Source organism: Musca domestica, unplaced genomic scaffold (assembly GCF_030504385.1).
Source record: "Musca domestica strain aabys unplaced genomic scaffold, Musca_domestica.polishedcontigs.V.1.1 38, whole genome shotgun sequence".
Lineage (NCBI taxonomy): Eukaryota > Metazoa > Arthropoda > Insecta > Diptera > Muscidae > Musca > Musca domestica.
In genome coordinates, this window is record NW_026712324.1 from 570,026 (window position 1) to 591,975 (window position 21,950).

Here is a 21,950-nt window from a genome sequence, read left to right on the forward strand (position 1 = left end):
TAGGAAAGCTGATTAAAATTATGTCAAAAACATTGTTTATGTAGTCTCGGAGAAATGAATTACGGAAAACAATTTGTTATTATAAATTACTTGTAAAATAAAAAAAGTAAGGATAAGGGACCTTCAAAAATATTCCTAAAAAATATCGGTTGGTCCTTACAATAAATTCATTAAAAAATCCCCGTCCTTAAAAACATATTTAAAAAATCCACCTGTATTGCTGATATGGTCCTTGAAAATTATTTAAAAAATCTAAGTTTATTGCTGATATGGTCCTGGAAAAAAATATTTAAAAAAAAATCCACATTTATTGGTTTGTTGGTCCCTAAAAATGTATCAAAAATCCACGTTTATTGATCAGATGGTCCTTGAAAAAATATTCTTTAAAAAAACCAGGTTCATGGGTCAGATGGTCCTTCGAAAAATATTCTTTAAAAGATTCACGTTTATTGGCCAGATGGTCCTTAAAATAAATTCCTTAAAAAATCCACGTCTGAAGCTTGGAAGGACCTTGAAAAAAATTAAAAAATTCACGCCTGATGCTGGTCCTTAAAAAAATATGGTCCTTCAAAAAATATTCCATTAAAAATCCACGCTTATTGGTCTGTTGGTCCTTGAAATAAATTCCTTAAAAAATCCACGAATTTCAGTCTGTTGGTCCTTGAAATAAATTCCTTGAAAAATCCAGGTTTATTGGTCTGTTGGTCCTTGAGATCAATTATTTAAAAAATCCAGATTTATTAGTCTGCTGATCCTTGAGAAAATATTTTTTAAAAACTCAACGTTTATTGCTGATGTGGTCCTTGAAAAAAATTATTTAAAAAATCCAGATTATTTGGTGTGTTGGTCCTTCAAACAATATTCTTTAAAAAATCCTTGAAAAAAATTATTTAAAAAATCCAAGTTTATTGCTGACGTGGTCCTTGAAAAAAAAAATATTTAAAAAATCCAGGTTTATTGGTCTGTTGGTCCTTGAAAAAAAATATTTAAAAAATCCAAACTTATTGGTGTGTTGGTCCTTCAAACAATATTCTTTAAAAAATCAACGTTTATTGGTCTGTTGGTCCTTTAAAAAAATATTAAAAAAATTCACGTTTATTGATCTATGGGTCTTTGTAAAAAAATAATATTCAATAAATCCACGTTTATTGGTCTGTTGGTCCCTGAAAATTATTTAAAAAATCCAAGCTTATTGGCCTGTTTGTACTGAAAAAAAAAAATTATCCTTGAAAAAAAATATTTAAAAAATCCACGTTTGTTGCTGATGTGGTCCTTGAAAAAAAATATTTAAAAAATCCACGTTTGTTGCTGATGTGGTCCTTGAAAAAAAATATTTAAAAAATCCACGTTTGTTGCTGATGTGGTCCTTGAAAAAAAATATTTAAAAAATCCACGTTTGTTGCTGATGTGGTCCTTGAAAAAAAATATTTAAAAAATCCACGTTTGTTGCTGATGTGGTCCTTGAAAAAAAATATTTAAAAAATCCACGTTTGTTGCTGATGTGGTCCTTGAAAAAAAAATATTTAAAAAATCCACGCTTGTTGCTGATGTGGTCCTTGAAAAAAAATATTTAAAAAATCCACGTTTGTTGCTGATGTGGTCCTTGAAAAAAAATATTTAAAAAATCCACGTTTGTTGCTGATGTGGTCCTTGAAAAAAAATATTTAAAAAATCCACGTTTGTTGCTGATGTGGTCCTTGAAAAAAAATATTTAAAAAATCCACGTTTATTGGTCTGTTGGTCCTTGAAAAAAATTATTTAAAAAATCCAGGTTTATTGGCCTGTTGGTCCTTGAAAAAAATTATTTAAAAAATTCAGGTTTATTGGTCTGTTGGTCCTTGAAAAAAATTATTTAAACAATCCACGATTATTGGACTGTTGGTCCTTGAAAAAAATTCCTTAAAAAATCCACGCTTATTGGTCTGTTGGTCGTTGAAATAAATTCCTTAAAAAATCCACGCTTATTGGTCTGTTGGTCGTTGAAATAAATTCCTTAAAAAATCCACGCTTATTGGTCTGTTGGTCGTTGAAATAAATTCCTTCAAAAATCCACGCTTATTGCTCTGTTGGTCCTTGAAATAAATTCCTTCAAAAATCCACGCTTATTGGTCTGTTGGTCCTTGAAATAAATTCCTTAAAAAATCCACGCTTATTGGTCTGTTGGTCCTTGAAATAAATTCCTTAAAAAATCCACGCTTATTGGTCTGTTGGTCCTTGAAATAAATTCCTTAAAAAATCCACGCTTATTGGTCTGTTGGTCGTTGAAATAAATTCCTTCAAAAATCCACGCTTATTGGTCTGTTGGTCCTTGAAATAAATTCCTTAAAAAATCCACGCTTATTGGTCTGTTGGTCCTTAAAATAAATTCCTTAAAAAATCCACGACTATTGCTTGGAAGGTCCTTGAAAAAATTAATTTAAAAAATCCACGACTATGGCTTGGAAGGTCCTTGAAAAAATTAGCTAAAAACTCGACGCTTATTGGTCTGTTGGTCCTTGAAAAAATTAGTTAAAAAAATCGACGCTTATTGGTCTATTGGTCCTTGAAAAAAATTATTTACAAAATCCACTGATATTGCTGATGTGGTCCTTGAAAAAAATTATTTAAAAAATCCAAGATTTTTGGTCAGATGGTCCTGGAAAAAATATTTTTTGAAAAATCCAACTTTATTGGTCAGATGGTCCTTGAAAAAATATTCTTTAAAAAATCTAAGTTTATTGGTCAGATGGTTCTGGAAAATTTTTTTTTTTTTTAAAATCCAAGCTTATTGGTCTGTTGGTCCTTGAAAAATACCAAGACTATTGGTCTGTTGATCGTTAAAATAAATTCCTTAAAAATACAAGTTTTTTTGGTCTGGTGGTCCTCGAAATAAATTCTTTAAAAAAAAATCCAAGCTTATTGGTCTTTTGGTTCTTGAAAGGACCTCTTTAAGGACTTCTATTTTCGACATTATGCAGGGTATAAAATATTCGTTTCAACCTTAATTCTACTCATTGTTTTCCATGCACTTGAACGTAGATAATCCCAAGAGAAATATATATATTTTGTCTTTGCTCCTTGTTATCCTTCTTGTTTTTGTGTGTGTGTGTGTTCTTTGTTTTTTGTAATTATTCTTGTAGTTTAACTTTTGTTTTATATCCTCCATTGTTCTCCATCTCACCGGGTAATGTTGTTTTTTTTATTCATTCCCATTTTTTCTGTGTTTTGTAATAATTTCAGAACACAGTCGTTCTCATCCTCGCCATTCTCGTCGTTATATTAATACTTCATCGTCCCTTAATAATTCAACGCTTGAAGTAACCTCAAGTGGTGGTGGCCATTGTGGAGAGAATCCGCCAGCCACTGGGCCAGTAACAGCAGCAACAACATCATCGACGACAGCAAGGAGGACAACATCGTCGTCACAGTCAGTGACAGTTCCGCAAACGGCAAGGAGTCGTCAGCCACGTTTTGCCACATTGAATTGCATCAATGGCAGTAGTAATGACAATGATGCTGATGATGGCTATGGCGATGTCAACAACGTTGTCCACGAAAACGATGATGACGACCCAGAATTGTTGGTAAATCGACAAGAGATACAACAACGACCCTTTTTGTGTCGTACACCACCGCCAAATTATCACTCATTGTCGTCGGTGACGCCACCTCCTTTGTATACGCCACGTCACTGGGAAAGGCAAGACGAAGAGCAAATAAATCCTGGAGATCTTCCCACTGTTGGCAGTCGCATTGAAAATGCAACACAAGACACACAGACACAACGGCAACAGCATCCATTTCCGACATTTCCACCACCACCGCCACCAGCAGCCACAGCAGCAGCATCTCCAGAAATTCCAGCATTGCCTTTAAGGCTTTATCGAGTACCGGAAGTTCTTGGTCCTGGCATTGATGACAACGCTGATGAGGATTATGTTTTCTTAAATGGACATAATATCAACGAAAGAAGAACGAGAAGAAGGAGCCGAAGCAGCAGAGGATGCAATAGCTCAAGCGTAGCCCAGCTATTGCCATTTGAAGTCGCATCGTTATATGGCCATGCCAGGCAGGAACCATTGCTGGCCAATGAAAGCTATTCGCCGAGAAATGTGGCAACAGTGTCATCACAACATCATCCCCAGGAAGAACATCATCATCAAAGACGTAGAACACAACGTCGCCGTAAATTCCATTTATTACAACAACAACAGCAACAATCGAACTCTCCCATCGTTGGGAATCCGAATAACATCGACAGTAGCACAGATTCTGACAGCTCAACGAGCTCGAGTGATATCAACGAGAATTTTAACGAAGATCAGTCCCATATCGGCACGACCAGGGATCAGAGAAGACGCCGAAGGCAACGTTTATTGAAATTAAGAGGTAAGTTATCAGATATATTTTAAAGAAATGTACAATTATGAGTTCAAAGGGTTGGGGAATCTCAGAAATATTGTTTTTTGGTAAAAGTAAAAAATAATTTCCAGAAAAAAAAATTATTGTCTCCAAAATTTCTTTAAAAAATCCACGATTATAGTATCCAAAATTTATTTAAAAAATCCACTATTTTAGTCTCCGAACATTCTTGAAAAAATCCACGATTCCAGCCTCCAAGAATAATTAAAAAATCAACGATTATCGTCTCTAATTTTTTCTTTAAAAAATCAACGATATATAGTTTCCAAAATTTATTTAAAAAATTCACGATATAAAGTCTCCAATTTTTTTTTAAAAAATCAACGATATATAGTCTCAAAAATTTATTTAAAAAATCCACGATATATAGTCTCCATAATATATTTGAAAAATCCACGATTAGAGTCTTCCAAAATTTATATAAAAAATCCACGATAATGGTCTCCAAAATTTCTTTAAAAAATTCACGATAATGTTCTTCAAAATTTCTTTAAAAAATTCACGATTATAGTCTCCAAAATTTATTTAAAAAATTCACGATTATAGTCTCCAAAATTTATTTAAAAATTCACGATTATGGTCTTCATAATTTATTAAAAAATTCAAGATTATAGTCTTCAAAAAAATTTTTTTAAATTTATATAAAAACTCCACGATAATGGTCTCCAAAATTTCTTTAAAAAATCCACGATTATGGTCTCCAAAATGTATTAAAAAATCCACGATTACAGTCTCCAAAATTTATTTGAAAAATTCACGATTATGGTCTCCAAAATTTATTTGAAAAATCCACGATTATGGTCGCCATAATTTATTAAAAAAAATGAAGATAATAGTCTCCAAATTTTTTTTTAAAAATCCACGATTATGGTCTCCATAATTTAATAAAAAACCCAAGAATATAATCTCCAAAATTTCTTTAAAAAGAATCCGTCATTTTAGTCTCCAAATTTTCGTCATTTTAGTCTCCAAAATTTATTAAAAAATCCACGAATATAGTCTCCAAAATTTCTTTAAAAAAATCCGTCATTTTAGTCCCAAAATTTCTTTAAAAAATTTCGTAATTTTAGTCTCCAAAATTTCTTTAAAAAATCCACGATTATGGTCTCCAAAATGTATTAAAAAATTCACGGTTACAGTCTCCTAAATTTATTTGAAAAATCCACGATTATGGTTTCCAAAATTTATTTGAAAAATCCACGATTATGGTCTTCATAATTTATTAAAAAAATGAAGATTATAGTCTCCAATTTTTTTAAAAAATCCACGATTTATTTAAAAAATCCACGATTATTATCTCCATAATTTAATAAAAAATCCAAGAATATAATCTCCAAAATTTCTTTAAAAAGAATCCGTCATTTTAGTCTCCAAAATTTCGTCATTTTAGTCTCCAAAATTTATTAAAAAATCCACGAATATAGTCTCCAAAATTTCTTTAAAAAAATCCGTAATTTTAGTCCCAAAATTTCTTTCAAAAATTTCGTAATTTTAGTCTCCAAAATTTCTTTAAAAAATACACGATTATAGTCACCGAAATTTCGTTAAAAAATCTACGATTATAATCTCCAAAATTTCTTTAAAAAATCCATGATTATAGTCTCCAAAATTTCTTGAAAAAGAAAGGAAGGGAAGTTTGGAAACATCTCGCATTTTGTGAGGTTTATGGTTATTCATTAATTTGACCCTTTTTGTGGAAGGTATTCGATTTTCGCACCTGGTCGAATTCTTATATAAATAATACACTGAGGGAAGTTTCAACAACATCGATGTGCCAAATTTGGAGCAAGTCGGAAACTTAAAAAAAAACCAAAAACAAATTTTAAAAATTGGTTAGGACTTATAAAGCAATAATATCTGTGACCTGACGTGATATTGGCGATATTCCTGAATATTTAGTATCAATTTAATTTAAAAAAAATGATATTCCTAAAACCGAATATTGAGCATTAATTTAGATTAAAACCAGTAAAGAAAGTCCTAAAGTTGGGCGACTTTTTGATACCCTACACCACTTTCCTAATTTAGTAGAGCTCGACGTAACAATTAAAAGTTTTTATGGGAGAATTCAATCATACACGCTATGATTATAATTATAATTTAAGGTTCAAAGGACTAAATATGCCGAAGCATTTGTATCTTTTAAATTCGGACTTGTATTGACCATTTGGTGCAAAATTAATGTGAAATCAGTTAAAGATATGTATGGAGCTATATCCATATCTGAGCCGATCTCGATAAAAAGAAAGGCAAAGACATTTCTGAGCTGCATTTGATATATTTCCCTGGAAATCGTTGTTACGGAGTGCATATTACGGCTGTGGGTAACAAATACTAGAAATCGGATGAACAATATATATGGGAGCTATAGCTATATCTGAACCGATCTTCACCAAATTTGACATACTAGCTTCTGGATTCGGTCGTAAGTGCCAAATTTCATCCCATTTGGACTAATATTAGACGCTTGGTGCAAAATAAAATGTAAATCGGGCGAAGTTATATATGGGAGCTATATCCAAATCTGAACCGATCTCGATAAAATTTGGCAAATGGATTTCTGAGCTGCATTTGATATATTTCCCCAAATATTGTTGTTACAGAGTGCATATTACGGCTGCGGATAACAAAAATAACAAATCGGATGAACAATATATATGGGAGCTATAGCTATATCTGAACCGATTTCGATCAAATTTGACACACTTACTTTCAGGCCTAATTTGGTTGTATGTCCAAGATTCCATACTATTCGGGCTGATATTACACGTTTGGTGCACAATAAAAGGCAAATCGGACGAAGATATATGTGGGAGCTATATCTAAATTTTTACCGATTGCCTCCAATTTCAAGAGGGTTCGTCCTTGGGCCAAACAAATGATTTGTGCAAAATTTCATCTCAATCGGATAATAAATGCATTTTGTTCACAAAAATACATGGACATACAGACTGACATGCATAAATCAACTCAGAAAGTGATTCTATGGATATCCTCAAAAGTAACTATGGGTCCTTCTTCATGTTACAAACAAATGCACAAAGACATAATGCCCTTACCACTATGTGGTGTAGGGTATAAAAAACAAATCATAGCCACTTCCAGTAAAGAATGTGACTAAGCCTCCAAAACATCAAAAATCTACCGCACCGCAATATAGTAATTATATCGGAATGTTGACCGATATTGAAAATTAATTTCGTGAGAATCAAACTAAAAAAAAAATATTTTTCCGCTATATGTTAGTGTACCTATATTTGAAATGTCTGGACGTATTTTAGAAATTTTCTGCAAGAAAAGTTTGTACCCTTTTAAAAACTGAAACATCAAATTACAGCCCGTTTGGTTGTGAAATGATTTCAATACTTCCAAAATATTTTAAATTCGGAAGAATTTTAGTATGCGATGCTATATAAAATAAGAGAACAATAATGAAGTTTTTGTTTTTTTGAACAAAGATTTCTATTTCCACGGATGGACATCGCCATAGACAAACTTATGGCTATATCCCCATACGATGATATATGGTATAAAAATAGAAATTATTTTCTCTCTCTCAAAAACGCCAACTTAGCATCACTGTTTAACGCATACATCGATTTAGGCAATATTACCGCTATTGATACACAATCAGCTGTTAACAGCTTTGTTTTGACACAACCAGTTTCTCTGCAAACATCATGATCATAAAAACATAATATGGCTAATAGTTTAAAAGAGATTACACTATTCGACAGAAAATTACAAAAAATAAAAATAACAAGTAAAAAAACATTAAGTTCGGCCGGGCCAAACTTTTAATACCCTCCACCCTAGGGTAAAAGAACATTAGAAAAAATGTGGCAAAAAACATTAAAATGCGAATATCGGGAGGTACCGTTATATAGGGGCTACACCAACACGTGCACCTATAATTACAATGTTTCGCCACACGACCTAGGACCCATTATGACCCACAAATACCAACTTTTACACAAATCAGTGAAAAAATATGGCATAAATCATCAAAATACCGAATATCGGGAGGTACCGTTATATGGGGACTATACCAGAACGTGGACCTATACATGCAATGTTTTGCTACACGCTCAGGGACCCGTTGTTACCTACAAATACCAATTTTCAGACAAATCCGTGAAAAAATGTGGCATAAATCATCAAAATACCGAATATCGGTAGGTACCGTTATATGGGGGCTATACCAAAACGTGGACCTATACATGCAATGTTTTGCCACACGCTCTGGGACCCGTCATGACCTACAAATACCAATTTTCAGACAAATCCGTGAAAAAATGTGGCATAAATCATCAAAATACCGAATATCGGTAGGTACCGTTACATGGGGGCTATACCAAAACGTGGACCTATACATGCAATGTTTTGCCACACGCTCAGGGACCCGTCATGACCTACAAATACCAATTTTCAGATAAATCCGTGAAAAAATGTGGCATAAATCATCAAAATACCGAATATCGGGAGGTACCGTTATATGGGGACTATACCAGAACGTGGACCGATATATCTCATTTTCAATACCAACCATCCTAGGGACAATACACACACTTGTGCCAAATTTCAAAGGTCTACGTCAAATAATGTGTGCTCTATCGTGATTTCAACAGACAGACAGACAGACAGACGGACAGACAGACAGACAGACGGACAGACAGACAGACGGACATCGCTAAATCGTCTTAGAATTTTATGCTGATTATGAATATATATACTTTATGGGGTCTACGACGAATATTTAGAGGTGTTACAAACGGAATGACAAAGTTAATATACCCTCCTACCCATGGTGGAGGGTATAATAATTTTTATTCTTGATGTGTCGACTTTTCATTTATAGATTTGATTTGTTTGTTAGTTATGAGAAAATGAGGCCGATATTTTAATATGACCAAAATAAAAAATTTACTTCAGTCAAAAAATTGAGGAGAAAATATCCCCAACTTATATATACGTATACTCCCTCTCGTATCCTCAACTTTTTGAAAAATCTTGAATCTGAGCTCCGAAATACTAGCTCTCTTTTGAGTATACAGGATGAGATGAAAAAACTTCAAATAACTTCAGACTGTTGTCATTTCTAAGCCACTCGTCCGACAGCTGTTAAAATTATTCCAGTGACAGCTCATTATATTGTTTAAAAGCGTACAAAAGCACTTTGGTGAGAATTTTCCAGAAAAAAAAGTTTCTTTATATTTGGCTGGAAAAACACAAGTGGCTATCGTTAGAGCACTCCAGCATTTAAATGTTAATAAATCTTTAGTGTCTCGTACCATCGCTCCTTACCGTGATACTGGTAGCGTAGCCCGACGCCAAGGAAGTGGACGGAAGAAAATAGCAACATCAGCAGAAATGGTTCGAAAAGTAAAGAAGCGACTTCATCTAAACCCGCGTTGGCAAATATTGAAAAAGAGCTCGGGGTAAAGCCATTGAAATTCCAAAAAGTGCAAGAACTTACACCACAACAGACTGAAAATAGACTCAAAAGAGCTAAAGAGTTGCTTCGCTTGGCCGAAAGTGGTGAACTTCCGTTTTCCGTTTCTGATGAGAAAACATTCGTTGTCCAGTAGTTTGTAAACAAACAAAATGATTGTGATTCATTGCCAAAGAGGTCAGCTGAAAATGTGCACCTTCGGTTGGCCACCAGAACTCAAGCGCCGGCCATGGTGATGGTGTGGGCCGCCATAACAGCCGATGGTCGCTCTCCGCTCGTATTAATCAGAAAAACTGCCGAATATTATCGCGAAAATATTCTGGAGGGTGTATTAAAGCCTTGGGCACGCAAACATTTTGGCTGCAGACCTTAAGTATTCCTACAGGACTCAGCGACATCGCACTCAGCACGCATCACCCAAGAATGGTTACAAAATGATGTTCCTCGTTTCATTTCCAGCGCACAATGGCTACCAAAATCTCCGGAAACCAATCCGTTGGACTATTGTGTCCGGACTATTTTTGAAAGCAAGGTTACCATTTTAAAGTGGCGATCACCTCAGGCAAGCGCTTCGCCGGGAATGGGCCAAAATACCGCAGAGCAACATTTGGGCAGCGTGTGACGGTTTCATTGGCCGTTTGAAGGCCATAAATTGTCCCAAAGGTGACCAATTCGAACAAATCTAAACTTATTCTAAAATTTGATGACTTTTCCGATATTTTTTAATTTCATTTTTAAAATTTAAAACAAAAAAAAATTAAAAATTATGGCCTTTGACTTTGTTGCAGTTTATTTTTATCTCACCCTGTAAATGGTCATAAGCCCAGACTATATATTTGTCGCCGAAACGACTGATAATATTTTATTCAAACTACATCGTGTGGGTTAGGTTTTCTTTGTCCTGAAAATAAATAAATGGTTTAGAAAAAATATATAAAATTTAAATAAAATTTTTTGACGTTGGGCGCCACCTCATATTTTTGGTATTTTGAAGTCAATCCATTATATTCCGGATAAAAAACATAAATTTCTGTGTTCATCATAAACCGTAGTATAGTCTCCACCTATAATTTGTAAATTTTGGTTTCTTGGCGAAAGGAAACCTTGCAACAAAAATCTCTAAAAAACACTCTATACCCATTTTTCGGTGTAGCCCCTTAAAACGTTACAGTCCGAAAATTTTTACACCCTCCACCATAGTATGGAGGGTATATTAAATTTGTCATTCCGTTTGTAACCCCTCGAAATATACATTTTAGACCCCTCAAAGTATATATATTCTTGATCAGCATAAAATTCTATGTCGATTTAGCGATGTCCGTCCGTCTATCCGTCTGTGGATTCGAACGAAATGAAGTAGGTTGATAAAATTTTACTCAAATATATATAATGTCAGCAGGACTTTTGTCCACGTCTTCGTATAGCCCCCATATAACGGTACCTCCCGATATTGGGTATTTTGATAATTTTAGAGACATTATTTACGGGAACTATTTCAAATTTAGTATTTGAAAATTGTCTGTGCGGGTCCACGTTTTATAACCCCCATGGTCCTTCCTATATTCGGTATTTTAATGATTTTAGCTGCATTATAAACAGATTCTTTTTTTCAAGTTTCACATTTAAATATTGTCATTGCTTGTGACAAAAGTTACCTATGCAGGTCCACGTCGTCGTATAGACCCCAATATACGGCTATATTCCGTATTTTTAAGATTTTAACAGAATTTTCAACGGATTTTATTTTTTTGAAAATTGCCAAATTTGTACCAAATTGTGGAGGGTATTCAATGTTCGGCCCGGCGAATTTACTGCTTTTTTTCAAAAACCACTTCCTTTAATAATGTGCATTCCATTAAGACTATTTTCTGCCTTCTTTCCATGAATATTCATATATAAATGGACGTGGACCCAAATTATGTATCTGTCGCCGGAACGACTGATAATATTTTCTTCAAACTACATCGCGTTGGTTAGGGTTTTTTGTCGTAAAAAATTTAAAAAATTAAAATAATAATATATTTTTTTTATTTTTGACGTTGGGCGCCACTTCATATTTTCGGTATTCAGATAAAAAAACACAAATTTTTGTATTTATCCGTAGCATAGTCTCACCCATAAATTTGTAAATTTCGGTTCCTTGGCTAAAGGAAACCTTGCAACAAAAATCTCTAAAAAACTCTATACCCATTTCTCGGTATTGGCCCCTTGAAACGTTACAGGCCGATATTTTTTTATATTTAAGGGGTTTCAGCACTTGAAGAACTAGAAAAAAATAAAATTAATTTTAATTTAATTTTTTTCATTTTTACGTTGGGCGCCACCACCTTTTCATTGATAATTCTTTAAGCGTTGGTTTATTGTATTTCAATCTCACGACAATGTAAACAATAGAATTTTACATAATTAATTATTTTCAAACCAGTCTCAAACCAAGTTCCAAGTTGTACTGTCGAACGTTTTGCAATGAAATAAAAGTGAGCTGTCCCAGTTCCAAACGTTGACCTCAAAAAAAGCAACAAACTATTTTTTTAAATAGGTATGTAGTTCACTACTCAGCACAAAAATATTTTGTTGACTAGTGAAATTGATTCACATGTGCCTGCAAAAACAACAACTAAGCATAAACACAAGAGGCTGGTTGGATGTTTGGGTTTGGTGGTTTTCCATGCACTGCACGCTAGACGTCTTACGGTGTTAATGTTCATAAAGTCGGAAGTAAATTTGATGAGTCTTGTTGTTTTTGTTATTACCTCCCAAAAAAAACCGGTTGTTATGTTTTGTTGTTGGTCCAAACAACTAGTCAGTCGTTCAGGCCGCTTCAATGGCCGCTTCACATGGTCTCAGCATGTTTTGGCCAAAACAAAACTAAAGCAACTGGCAAAGAGGGGATTTGAATTTTTGGTTTGTGATCGGTCGGTCAACGGTTCGAATATCGGAAATTTTCAAATGACAATTTGTTGTTGTTGTTTTAAATTGTCAATAACAACATGAAGACGCGTATTATTTTAATTCTGCTGGGTGTGATCATTCTACAGCTAATAAAGCCACGGATTGCCAAGAACACGGTGAGTAACGAATTATTGAAAAAAATGGGTTATAATTTCGTTTTTTTCTTTGACAGTGTGATCGCGTAACGGAGCATGGCTATCTCTGTGAGAATCACACGGTAACTACCAAAGATGGCTATCTGCTGACCATGTTTCGCATACCTCACTCCCCATTAAGAGAATCCCAGGAAAATGAAATTCTACCCAGACCTGCCGTTTTATTGATGCATGGCACCGAATGTTCCTCGGATATGTGGGTACTCAATGGTCCCAATGATGGTCTACCCTTCCTGCTGGCCAATGCCGGCTATGATGTCTGGCTGGCCAATATTCGAGGAAATTTGTACTCACGTCAACATCAGACACTCTCGCCCTCCTCCCGGGAATTTATGAATTTCTCATGGGATGAAATTGGCCGTTACGATATACCCGCAAAAATTGATTATATCCTCTCGAGGACTAATCAAAAGAAACTCCATTACATTGGATTCTCAATGGGCACCAGGATTTTTATGATAACAATGTCGACGAAACCCAAATATGCGGAGAAAATCAAAACTGCCCAAATGTTGGGTCCTGGAGTATTCTTGTGTCACATCAGATCTCGCTTGCCGACGCTATTGGCTCCGATTTTCGGTAGACCCGGAGTTTTGTCGAGTATTTTCGGCGCCATGCAGGGAAATGCTTTGAGTGATTTAATGCGTTCCGTTTTGCCTGGGATTTGTCGGCATAATTCCAATACCTGTGCCAATTATTTACAGAGTATGGTCGGCCGCGATTCGCCCTATGTGAATCAGGTGAGTTTGGAATTTATTATAATTTCTAATTATTACTATTATTATTAAATTTATAAATAATGATAATGAATAATAAAAATTTCCCTTCCTTTACAGACCCTCCTCGCGGACTTTTTCTCCACCTACCCGGCGGGAACCTCACCGCGCCTGACCTTACACTTCCTCCAATTGGTCAACTCTTGCCAATTTAGGTCCTTTGATTTCGGTCCCAATGAAAATAAACAAAAATATGGTCAATTGGAACCACCCGCCTACGATTTGAAAAGAATCAAACTCCAAATGCCCATTGAAATGTATTTCAGCGACAATGACTATTTGGCCACCATCGAGGATATACGTCACCTCTACAAAATTATGGGAAATCAATTGTCGCTGCATCGTCTAAATTTTGAAAAATATAATCATTGGGATTTTATTTTGGCGAAAAATGTTAAAACCTCCATCAACGATTGTGTCGTCGATAAAATGCAACAGTACGAAGGCAGGTCCTTTAACGGCAGTTTGTGTAATAATTTTAGAAATAAAGCGTTTTAAAACATTTCAAATTTTGTTTTCTTTTTATACCCTCAGCCATATGGCTAGAGATAATTTGACACGGCCAAAACGCGCCTCATTTAAATAACGGTTTTATATCCTAGGTCTCTTTGGACCAATCCCGTTTCAGGACATTTGGAGTCGATCTAGCGATGTTCGTCCGTCCGTCTCTCTGTCAGTCTGGCTGATGCGCCGGTCCACTCCTTCTGGTACTTCCCACACAAAATGTCAACATTTTTAAAGAAAATAGTTTCTTGCCCTGAAAGAGAAAGGGTAATCCGATTATGCTCCAACTTTGCAAATCCAAATATTTGCGTCAGTACTAGGTCAATGTTATATAAAATGTTATGTAAGTGTCCACAATACACCACAATATTTTTATCAATCCAAGATGGAATATATGGGTAGATTCATTCTGGTAGCTCCCATACAAAGGGTCAACATTTTGAATATTCATGAAGCTCATAAAACACGAAATTTACTTTCGATTCCATTCAGACTTCGCACATCTCAACATTTCCATCAACGCAAGATCTGTTATGAAGATGTTAGGGATCGAAACATTCATTCTGGTACCTCCCTCCCAAAGGGTCAAAGTTTTGAGTAACCAAAACGATCATGAAATCCAAAATAAACATCCGGTTATTTTCAAATTATCATCACAACATTTTTATTGACCACTCCTTCAAGTACCTGCCCCACAAAGGGTCAAAATTTTGAGTATCTATGAAGCTCATAAAACGCGAAAATATCGTCCGATTCCATTCAGACTTGATACATCTCAATATTTCCGTCAACACAAGATATGTTATTACGATGGTAACTCCCCCACATAGTGTTTAAGATTTTGAAAAAACAAAACGCTCAAAGAAAGCGAAATAAGCATCCAACCCTCTTCAAATTTCACATATCCAAATATTTTTGCTAACGCAAGTTCTGTTGTGAAGATTATATACATCTGCCAACCCCATTCTGGTACCTCACCCACAAAGGGCACAATTTCCAATTTTCATATCTGTCATAACTTGCGAAAAAAGTGAAGTAATTGATTGACTGGCTGACTTAACGATTCATCAACGCCCAGACGAAACGGCTAAAACTAGAATCATGAAATTTTGGGTGAGGGTTACTCTTCTCCGAAGGCGTCAGATAAGGCAGGATTTTTTGTAATTCGTACTAGAACGATTCGAATAGTATTGAAAAGTAATAAATATGGTGCCCTTTGTATTTGAGGAAGCAGTAGAGCTAGATCTCTTAAATTCGGAATGAGTGTGACTGATGGAATCTATGGTAGATGTACCAAAAGGAAATCGCACCATAAGTGTCCAAAGGTACTAAAATGTACTACATTCCGCATCATGAGCTAAAAAAATGTGGAATATTTGGAATGCAAATCAAGGCTGGAATTCTGAAAATTAGAAATAAGGTTACTATTGCATTCTAGGACTGAGGAATGTAGGTAGTTTTGGAAATTCGTACTTATGTATACCAAATGGTACTAAACTTGGTACAATTCCAATATTTGAAAAGTCAAAAGAGTTGGAGTCCTGAAAATTTGAAAATAAGATTACTATTGCATTGTAAGACTGAGGTATGCAGGTAGTTTTGGAAATTCGTACTTATGTGTACTAAATTGTACTAAATTTGGTAAAATTTAAATTTTGGTTGAACCGGTGGGGAGTTGTTATCCGAAATTTAAAAATAAAAATTTCGATTAGACTTATGACGTAGGTAGTTATAACAATTCGTACTTAATTGTACTAAATTTTGTACAATTTGGATTTGGATAAAACCAATAGAGTTGGTATCCTGAAAATTGAAAATGAGGTAACTTTCGGAGTCTCGGATTGGGATATGTAGGTGGTTTTTTAAGTTTGTCCTTTAATATACTAAACCGTACTAAATAAAGTATAATTTGTATTTGGGTGAACCAATAGGGTTGGAGTCCTGAAATTTAGAGTTGGGCTTCTGTGGGAGGATTAGGATTTGGGTATGTAGGAAGCTTTGTAAATTCGTACTTATGTGTACTAAATGGTACTAAATTTGGTAAAAATTGGATGAACTGATGGAGCTGGAATTCTGAAATTTTAAATGATGGAGTGCAGGATATATGTACCAAAGAGTTCTTGGAAATTTGAACTTTAAATTAAGATAATGTTCTTAAATTTTACTAAGTTTTTAAAATGGTGAACGGATAGAGCTAAGAACTTAATTTTTTCTATGAGAATCAGGGTTGGAAAGTAATTTTGATATATGAAGGTGGATTGGGAAATGTGTGCTAAGAGGGCGAAATGTACTAAATGGTACTAAATTTGGTTTAGGGTAAACGGTTGAAGCTAGAATTACTACATTTTGTATTGAGGTCCCTGCTGGTGGTAGGTTTGCGATAAATAGGTGGTTTTGGAAATTTATACTAGAAGTTCACGAAAAGTACTAAATAGTATAATATTTGGTATTGGGTGAAAATTTGATACTAAGTTCGCTATTAATGTGTAGCCTAGACAAATGGAGCTGGTTTCGGAAATATGTACTATAATTGTACAAAAAGTAAAATTTAGTACCACACTAAATTGGGTATTTAGTAAATGGATAGATATAAAATTATGAAATTTAATATTTAGATTACTGATGTCATCTGTATTTGGGATTTGGTAGTGGTTTAGAAATGGGTACTATATTTATACGAAAAGTACGAAATGGTACTACATTTTAGATTGAGTGAAAGGAAAGGGCTTGTATCCCGAAATTTGATATTGAGGTGTCTGTTGGTATCTGGAATTGAGATATGGAGAGCATTTTGAAAATGTGTACTATAATTGTACGAAAAGTACCGAATGGTACTTCATTTGGTATTGGGTAAAGGGATAGATATAAAATTCTGAAATTTTATATTTTGATTACTAATGGTGTCTGTGTTTGAGATTTGGTGGTGGTTTCGAAATGGGGCCTATATTTGTACGAAAAGTACTAAATGGTACTAAATTGGGTATTGGGTGAAGGGATTGAGCTGGAAACCTCAAATTTAATATTGAAGTCTCTGTCGGTATCAGAGATTGAAATATGAATGTGGTTTTGGAAATGTGTACTATAATTGTACGAAAAGTACTAAATAGTACTAAATTTGGTATTGTGTGAAGGAATTGAGCTGGCATCCTGAATTTTGATATTTAGATCTCTGTTGGTATCTAGAATTGAGTTTTGGAGTTTGTTTTGGAAATGTGTACACTATAATTGTACGATAAGTACTAAATTTGATATTGGTGAAGGAAAAGAGTTGAAATTAATACATTTCATAGTTGATTTCTGTGGTTAAGATGTGGAAGTGGTTTGGGAAATGTGTACTATAATTGTACGAAAAAATATAAATTATACAAAATTTTGTATTATATGTAGGGATAGGGCTGGAATACTTAAATTTCATTTTGAGGTCTCTGTTGGTATCTGGAATTGAGAGACAGAGATGGTTTTCGAAATGTGTACTCTTATTGTACGAAAAGTACCACATGTAACTAAATTGCGTATTGGGTGAAGCGATTGAGATGGAATCTGAAATTTGTTATCCATGTGTTATCTGGAATTGAGTTATGGAGGTGATCTACTATAATTGTACGAAAAGTACTACTAATTACTACATTTAGTGAGGGGATAGACCTTATATTCAGAAAATCGATACTGAGGTAACAGTTGGTTTCTAGTTTTGGACGGAAAAAATGGATATGGGTCCACTATGTAATGGTCCACTATGTAATCAATATCCTCTTCGGTAAAATGGAAATGAAAGTTTTTGGTGTAAAAATAAAAATAACCTTGAATGCTATACAAAGACCTTAAAATTCTGAATATTTAGTACAATGTATGAAGTTTTGTTAAAAAAATTGTAGAATTTGCCATTTGGGTACTAAAATGGCCAATCACGAATTGTTGGGACAAATCTTAAATTTTAGGGTGGACTTTTCGTAAACAAAGTAGCGGTAGTAGTTTCAAATAAAAAAAAATGATTAAAATATTCTTCCATTTTCCCCTTCCCATTTCAGATGCCTATTGTCCCGACTTGTTGAATGCCTGTTCATTGATTTTACTGCAACAGCAGCAACAACAGCAGACAAGTGATTCCACAGTAGGAAGTTTCACCGATTCACCAGCACCACACGGACGAAATATCAGCCACGACGTGGACGACGATGATGATACTTCTTCATCCGATTATGTGGAAATACCATATCAACGAAGTCAAGCAACTAATCAAATTATTTACGAGACAACGAATAGACTGAATGGACCACAACAGCAACAACAACAACAAAACTTATCGAGAGCAACAAATCGTGAAACAACAGCAGAAGAAAACCAAAGATTACAACAACAACAGGAAATGGGTCAAAATTTAAGTATACGCCGGCCAAGGATATCACTTACATGGGTATTGAGAGAACAGCAACAACAGCAGCAGCCACAACAACAGACACCAAATCAAAAGGACTCGCCAACAAAGAAACACAACAACGACAATGACAAGGAGAATAAGGTAAAGAGCCAGGATCCAGCTCGCCTCACAAATAACAATCAGGTCAATGGTAAGGGTCTGCCCAATCTCGAAGTCAATCAAAATCAAACCACAGTGGTGGTGGAAAAGAAACGATATCGCCTGAAGAAATCGGCCACAGAGAATGTGGAACCCCTTAATGGCTATGCCACCACACCGACCAGTTACACCAATGCCTCAACGGCATTGGCCTCCCAGAAGTTTTTTAGCAATCAAAATCTGCTGGAATATCATCGAGATGATAGCAATGCCAAACCACCATCCAAAGATTTGTTGTTTGTGTGTACGCCCCAGCGGCTGCCGGATGGATTTGCTGCCTCCACTGAAGCCTTGGCCTTGGTTAAGAAACGTAATGAGATACGCAAGAAATTGGCAGCCAAGATGGCCCAATTTCGGGCCGAGACCCAGGCTGCCACAAATCACCTAAACGGGGGCGTCGGCGGGCTGTTGCCAGTAAAAAAGGAGCCAAAAGTCTCCCTAAAATCAGGATCCTACTCTGAACCTAGTCTCATTGCTGCCTCGGAAGGCAATCCCCGGCGGCATCGTCATCGCAAACGCAAGGAACGTAATCGTCCTCCCAAGTTTGGGTATGACATTAAGAATGTCGATGAGTTTCTGACCAAATGTTCACTGGCCTCACCGGCCAACATACCCATGGTCCTGTCTACCTCATGTGTGCTCTATCAAACCCGGCCCGGTGGCTATCAGACAGAGGTCTCTCTGCCCCTGGGCATGGTCATAAATGCTGTGTTCAAAAATCAAAATTGGCTCTATGTCCAGACGCCCCATGGCGAGGAGGGTTATGTCAACTACAACACCTGTTTGCCGCTGGGTATTCTGCCGGCCGAGGCCCGGAAGGAGGGGAAAAGTGAGACGACGCATACCAAACCCAAAGCCTGCTGGGAAACCAGTGGCGATGTTTTCCCCAAACCCTGTGGTAATATGACCGATTCGGAAAAGGAAATCCATTTGAGAGTGGGAGGTACCCGCAGCCGCAGTGAAGGGGCCAGGACGCCACATCTAAAAAGTCAATTGACAGATAATGCCGATACGGTGACTGTGATCTCGGTGAACACCGACAATACCGATTGTTTAAATGGCAACACCTCCTCCATTTATGGAGAGCAACAGGTGGATAAACTCTATTTGAGGGCAGCTTCCCAACCCAAGCTGACAGAGAAGACATCCTATGCCCAACTGAAAATTATTCGAAATCATTCCTCGGCAGCATCGGCCACATCATCGAACCATTATCATCAACTCAATGATGAATATGTTACTCTACAACAACAACAACAAAAATCAATGCAAAAACAACATGTCCATCATTTGCCGGTACAGAAGACCTACATCACGCGTACCTTCATCACCAATGGTCACAATGGCCAGCATTTACATCCCAAAGATATGAAGCAGGCCCAAGTAACAGCAACGAATGGAGCGACAACAACGGCTATGTTGTTGGCAAATAATTGCAATAACCTCAAAAACACAACAGCAACAACAACAGGGTTGCCACACAACAACACAGTCGCCGCCGCCACCGCCACCGCAGCAACCATAACTGTCACATCGTATAGTCCCAACCAACTGCAACTACATCCACCATTGGTAATAACCACAGCAGCCAAGCAGCAGCAACAACAACTTCAACAGCACTCCGCAGCCACAACTCCAGCAGCCCCATTACATCACATCAACAATCAATCAAATGGCTCATTGATGGCCAACACCGCCGTCACCGCCACCACCACCACTACGGTTGCTCCACGTTCCATACTGAATGCAATACGCCGTTCCTCGGCCCATTGCGGCCAGCGTCAGACACTGGTGGCCATAACCACAGATTACTCAACCGGTGATGGGGGTTTGACATTGCAAAAAGGTGATATTGTTACGCTGTGTGAATGTCGTGAGACCAAAGATCACCGGCAGTGGTTCTATGTGAGGACACGTGATGGTCGTCAGGGTTATATACCGGCTGAGGTGGCCGGTCATGGTTTTCTGTAAATGGCAATCGGAGATGGAAAGGTAGTTAAAATGGAAAGAAATTTATCCATGGATCATAGATGAATGAAAAAGAGAAAGATAGAATGAAAGAAGGAGACAGGAAGAGAGAGAGAGAGAGAGAGAGAAAGAAAAGGAGACAGAAGGAGTGTAATAGAAAGACAGGAGGGGACATCTCGGCTTAGAACATCCAGCCTAAGGCCCGTTTAGCCATTTTCTTCGAGTCATATGTAAAGTGACTTTTTGCTTTTACAGCATACTTTCAGGCGCTCCACATAATATTAAAAACGAGTAAAAAGGGCTTTAGCTCATCTGAATTAAAATTTGTATACCCTCCACCTTAAAATAACAAAGTTCCGTTATATGGGAATTCTTGTATATTTTTTGGGAGAACTAAAAGAGAGAAACCAAATATGAGAAACCAAAATATCACGGATATAGTTGGAAATTGGCACCAAATCATTGGAAATTCCAAAAATCGGCGTGGGAAAAACCTTTTTGTGCAACTTACAGTCTTCAAAGCTTGTCTTAATAAATATACCCTTAGACTTGAGGCTACAGACACCATATATCTATATACAGGGTGATACAAAAAAACTGCCACAAAGTCTAACGCCATAATTTTAACATTTTTTTTTTTAATTTATTAAATGAAAGCAAAAAATGTCGGAAAAACCATCAAATTTTAGAAAAAGTTTAGATTTATTCGAATTGGTCACCCTTGGCACGAATTATGGCCTTCAAACGGCCAATGAAACTGTCACACGCGGCCCGAATGCTGGTCTGCGGAATTTAGGCGCTTTCCCGGCGAAGCTCTTGCTTGAGGTGATCGACGCATTGGTATTTTTTAGTGCCAACCTTGCTTTCCAAAATACTCCAGACACAATATTCCAACGGATTGGTATCCGGAGATTTTGGTGGCCATTGTGCGCTGGAAATGAAGAGAGGAACCTCATTTTGTAACCATTCTTGGGTGGCGCGTGCTGAGTGCGATGGTACTGAGTCCTGTTGGAATGTCCAAGGTCTGCGACCAAAATGTTTGTGTGTCCAATGCTTTAATACTCCCTCCAGAATATTTTCGTGATAATATTCGGTGTTTATTCTGATGCCACGGTTGATTAATAAGAGCGGAGAGCGACCATCGGCTGTTATGGCGGCCCACACCA

At 36.2% G+C, this 21,950-nt stretch overlaps 3 protein-coding genes across 3 annotated transcripts in view; all 3 read left to right on the forward strand.

Annotated features, from left to right (window-relative positions):
• LOC131804048 (uncharacterized) overlaps positions 1–8,085 on the forward strand; it is a 27,201-nt gene extending 19,116 nt beyond the window's left edge. The window contains exons 2-3 of the mRNA XM_059126320.1: positions 3,220–4,368; positions 7,976–8,085. Of these exons, the coding sequence (XP_058982303.1) occupies positions 3,220–4,368; positions 7,976–8,085 (1,259 nt within the window). The remainder of the gene's footprint in view (positions 1–3,219; positions 4,369–7,975) is intronic.
• On the forward strand, positions 3,224–20,881 carry LOC101897784 (uncharacterized). Its single transcript, XM_059126431.1, has 3 exons — positions 3,224–4,368; positions 18,269–20,212; positions 20,558–20,881. The coding sequence occupies exons 2-3, from the start codon at positions 18,607–18,609 to the stop codon at positions 20,785–20,787; spliced, it is 1,836 nt and encodes a 611-aa protein (XP_058982414.1). The 5' UTR covers positions 3,224–4,368; positions 18,269–18,606; the 3' UTR covers positions 20,788–20,881.
• Positions 12,699–18,344, forward strand: LOC101897947 (lipase 3). The gene is made up of 4 exons (XM_020040056.2): positions 12,699–12,921; positions 12,978–13,700; positions 13,797–14,227; positions 18,269–18,344. Exons 1-4 carry the CDS (start codon positions 12,844–12,846, stop codon positions 18,342–18,344), a joined length of 1,308 nt encoding a protein of 435 aa, XP_019895615.2. The 5' UTR covers positions 12,699–12,843.
• Positions 20,882–21,950: the final 1,069 nt, after the last annotated feature.

Coding starts and splice junctions, on each gene's coding strand:
- LOC101897947 (XM_020040056.2), top strand. CDS start 12,844: ATGAAGACGCGTATTATTTTAATTCTGCTGGGTGTGATCATTCTACAG. Junction 12,922..12,977: donor CACGGATTGCCAAGAACACG/GTGAGTAACGAA, acceptor TTTCTTTGACAG/TGTGATCGCGTAACGGAGCA. Junction 13,701..13,796: donor ATTCGCCCTATGTGAATCAG/GTGAGTTTGGAA, acceptor CTTCCTTTACAG/ACCCTCCTCGCGGACTTTTT.
- LOC101897784 (XM_059126431.1), top strand. CDS start 18,607: ATGGGTCAAAATTTAAGTATACGCCGGCCAAGGATATCACTTACATGG. Junction 20,213..20,557: donor GGCCCAAGTAACAGCAACGA/ATGGAGCGACAA, acceptor CACGTTCCATAC/TGAATGCAATACGCCGTTCC.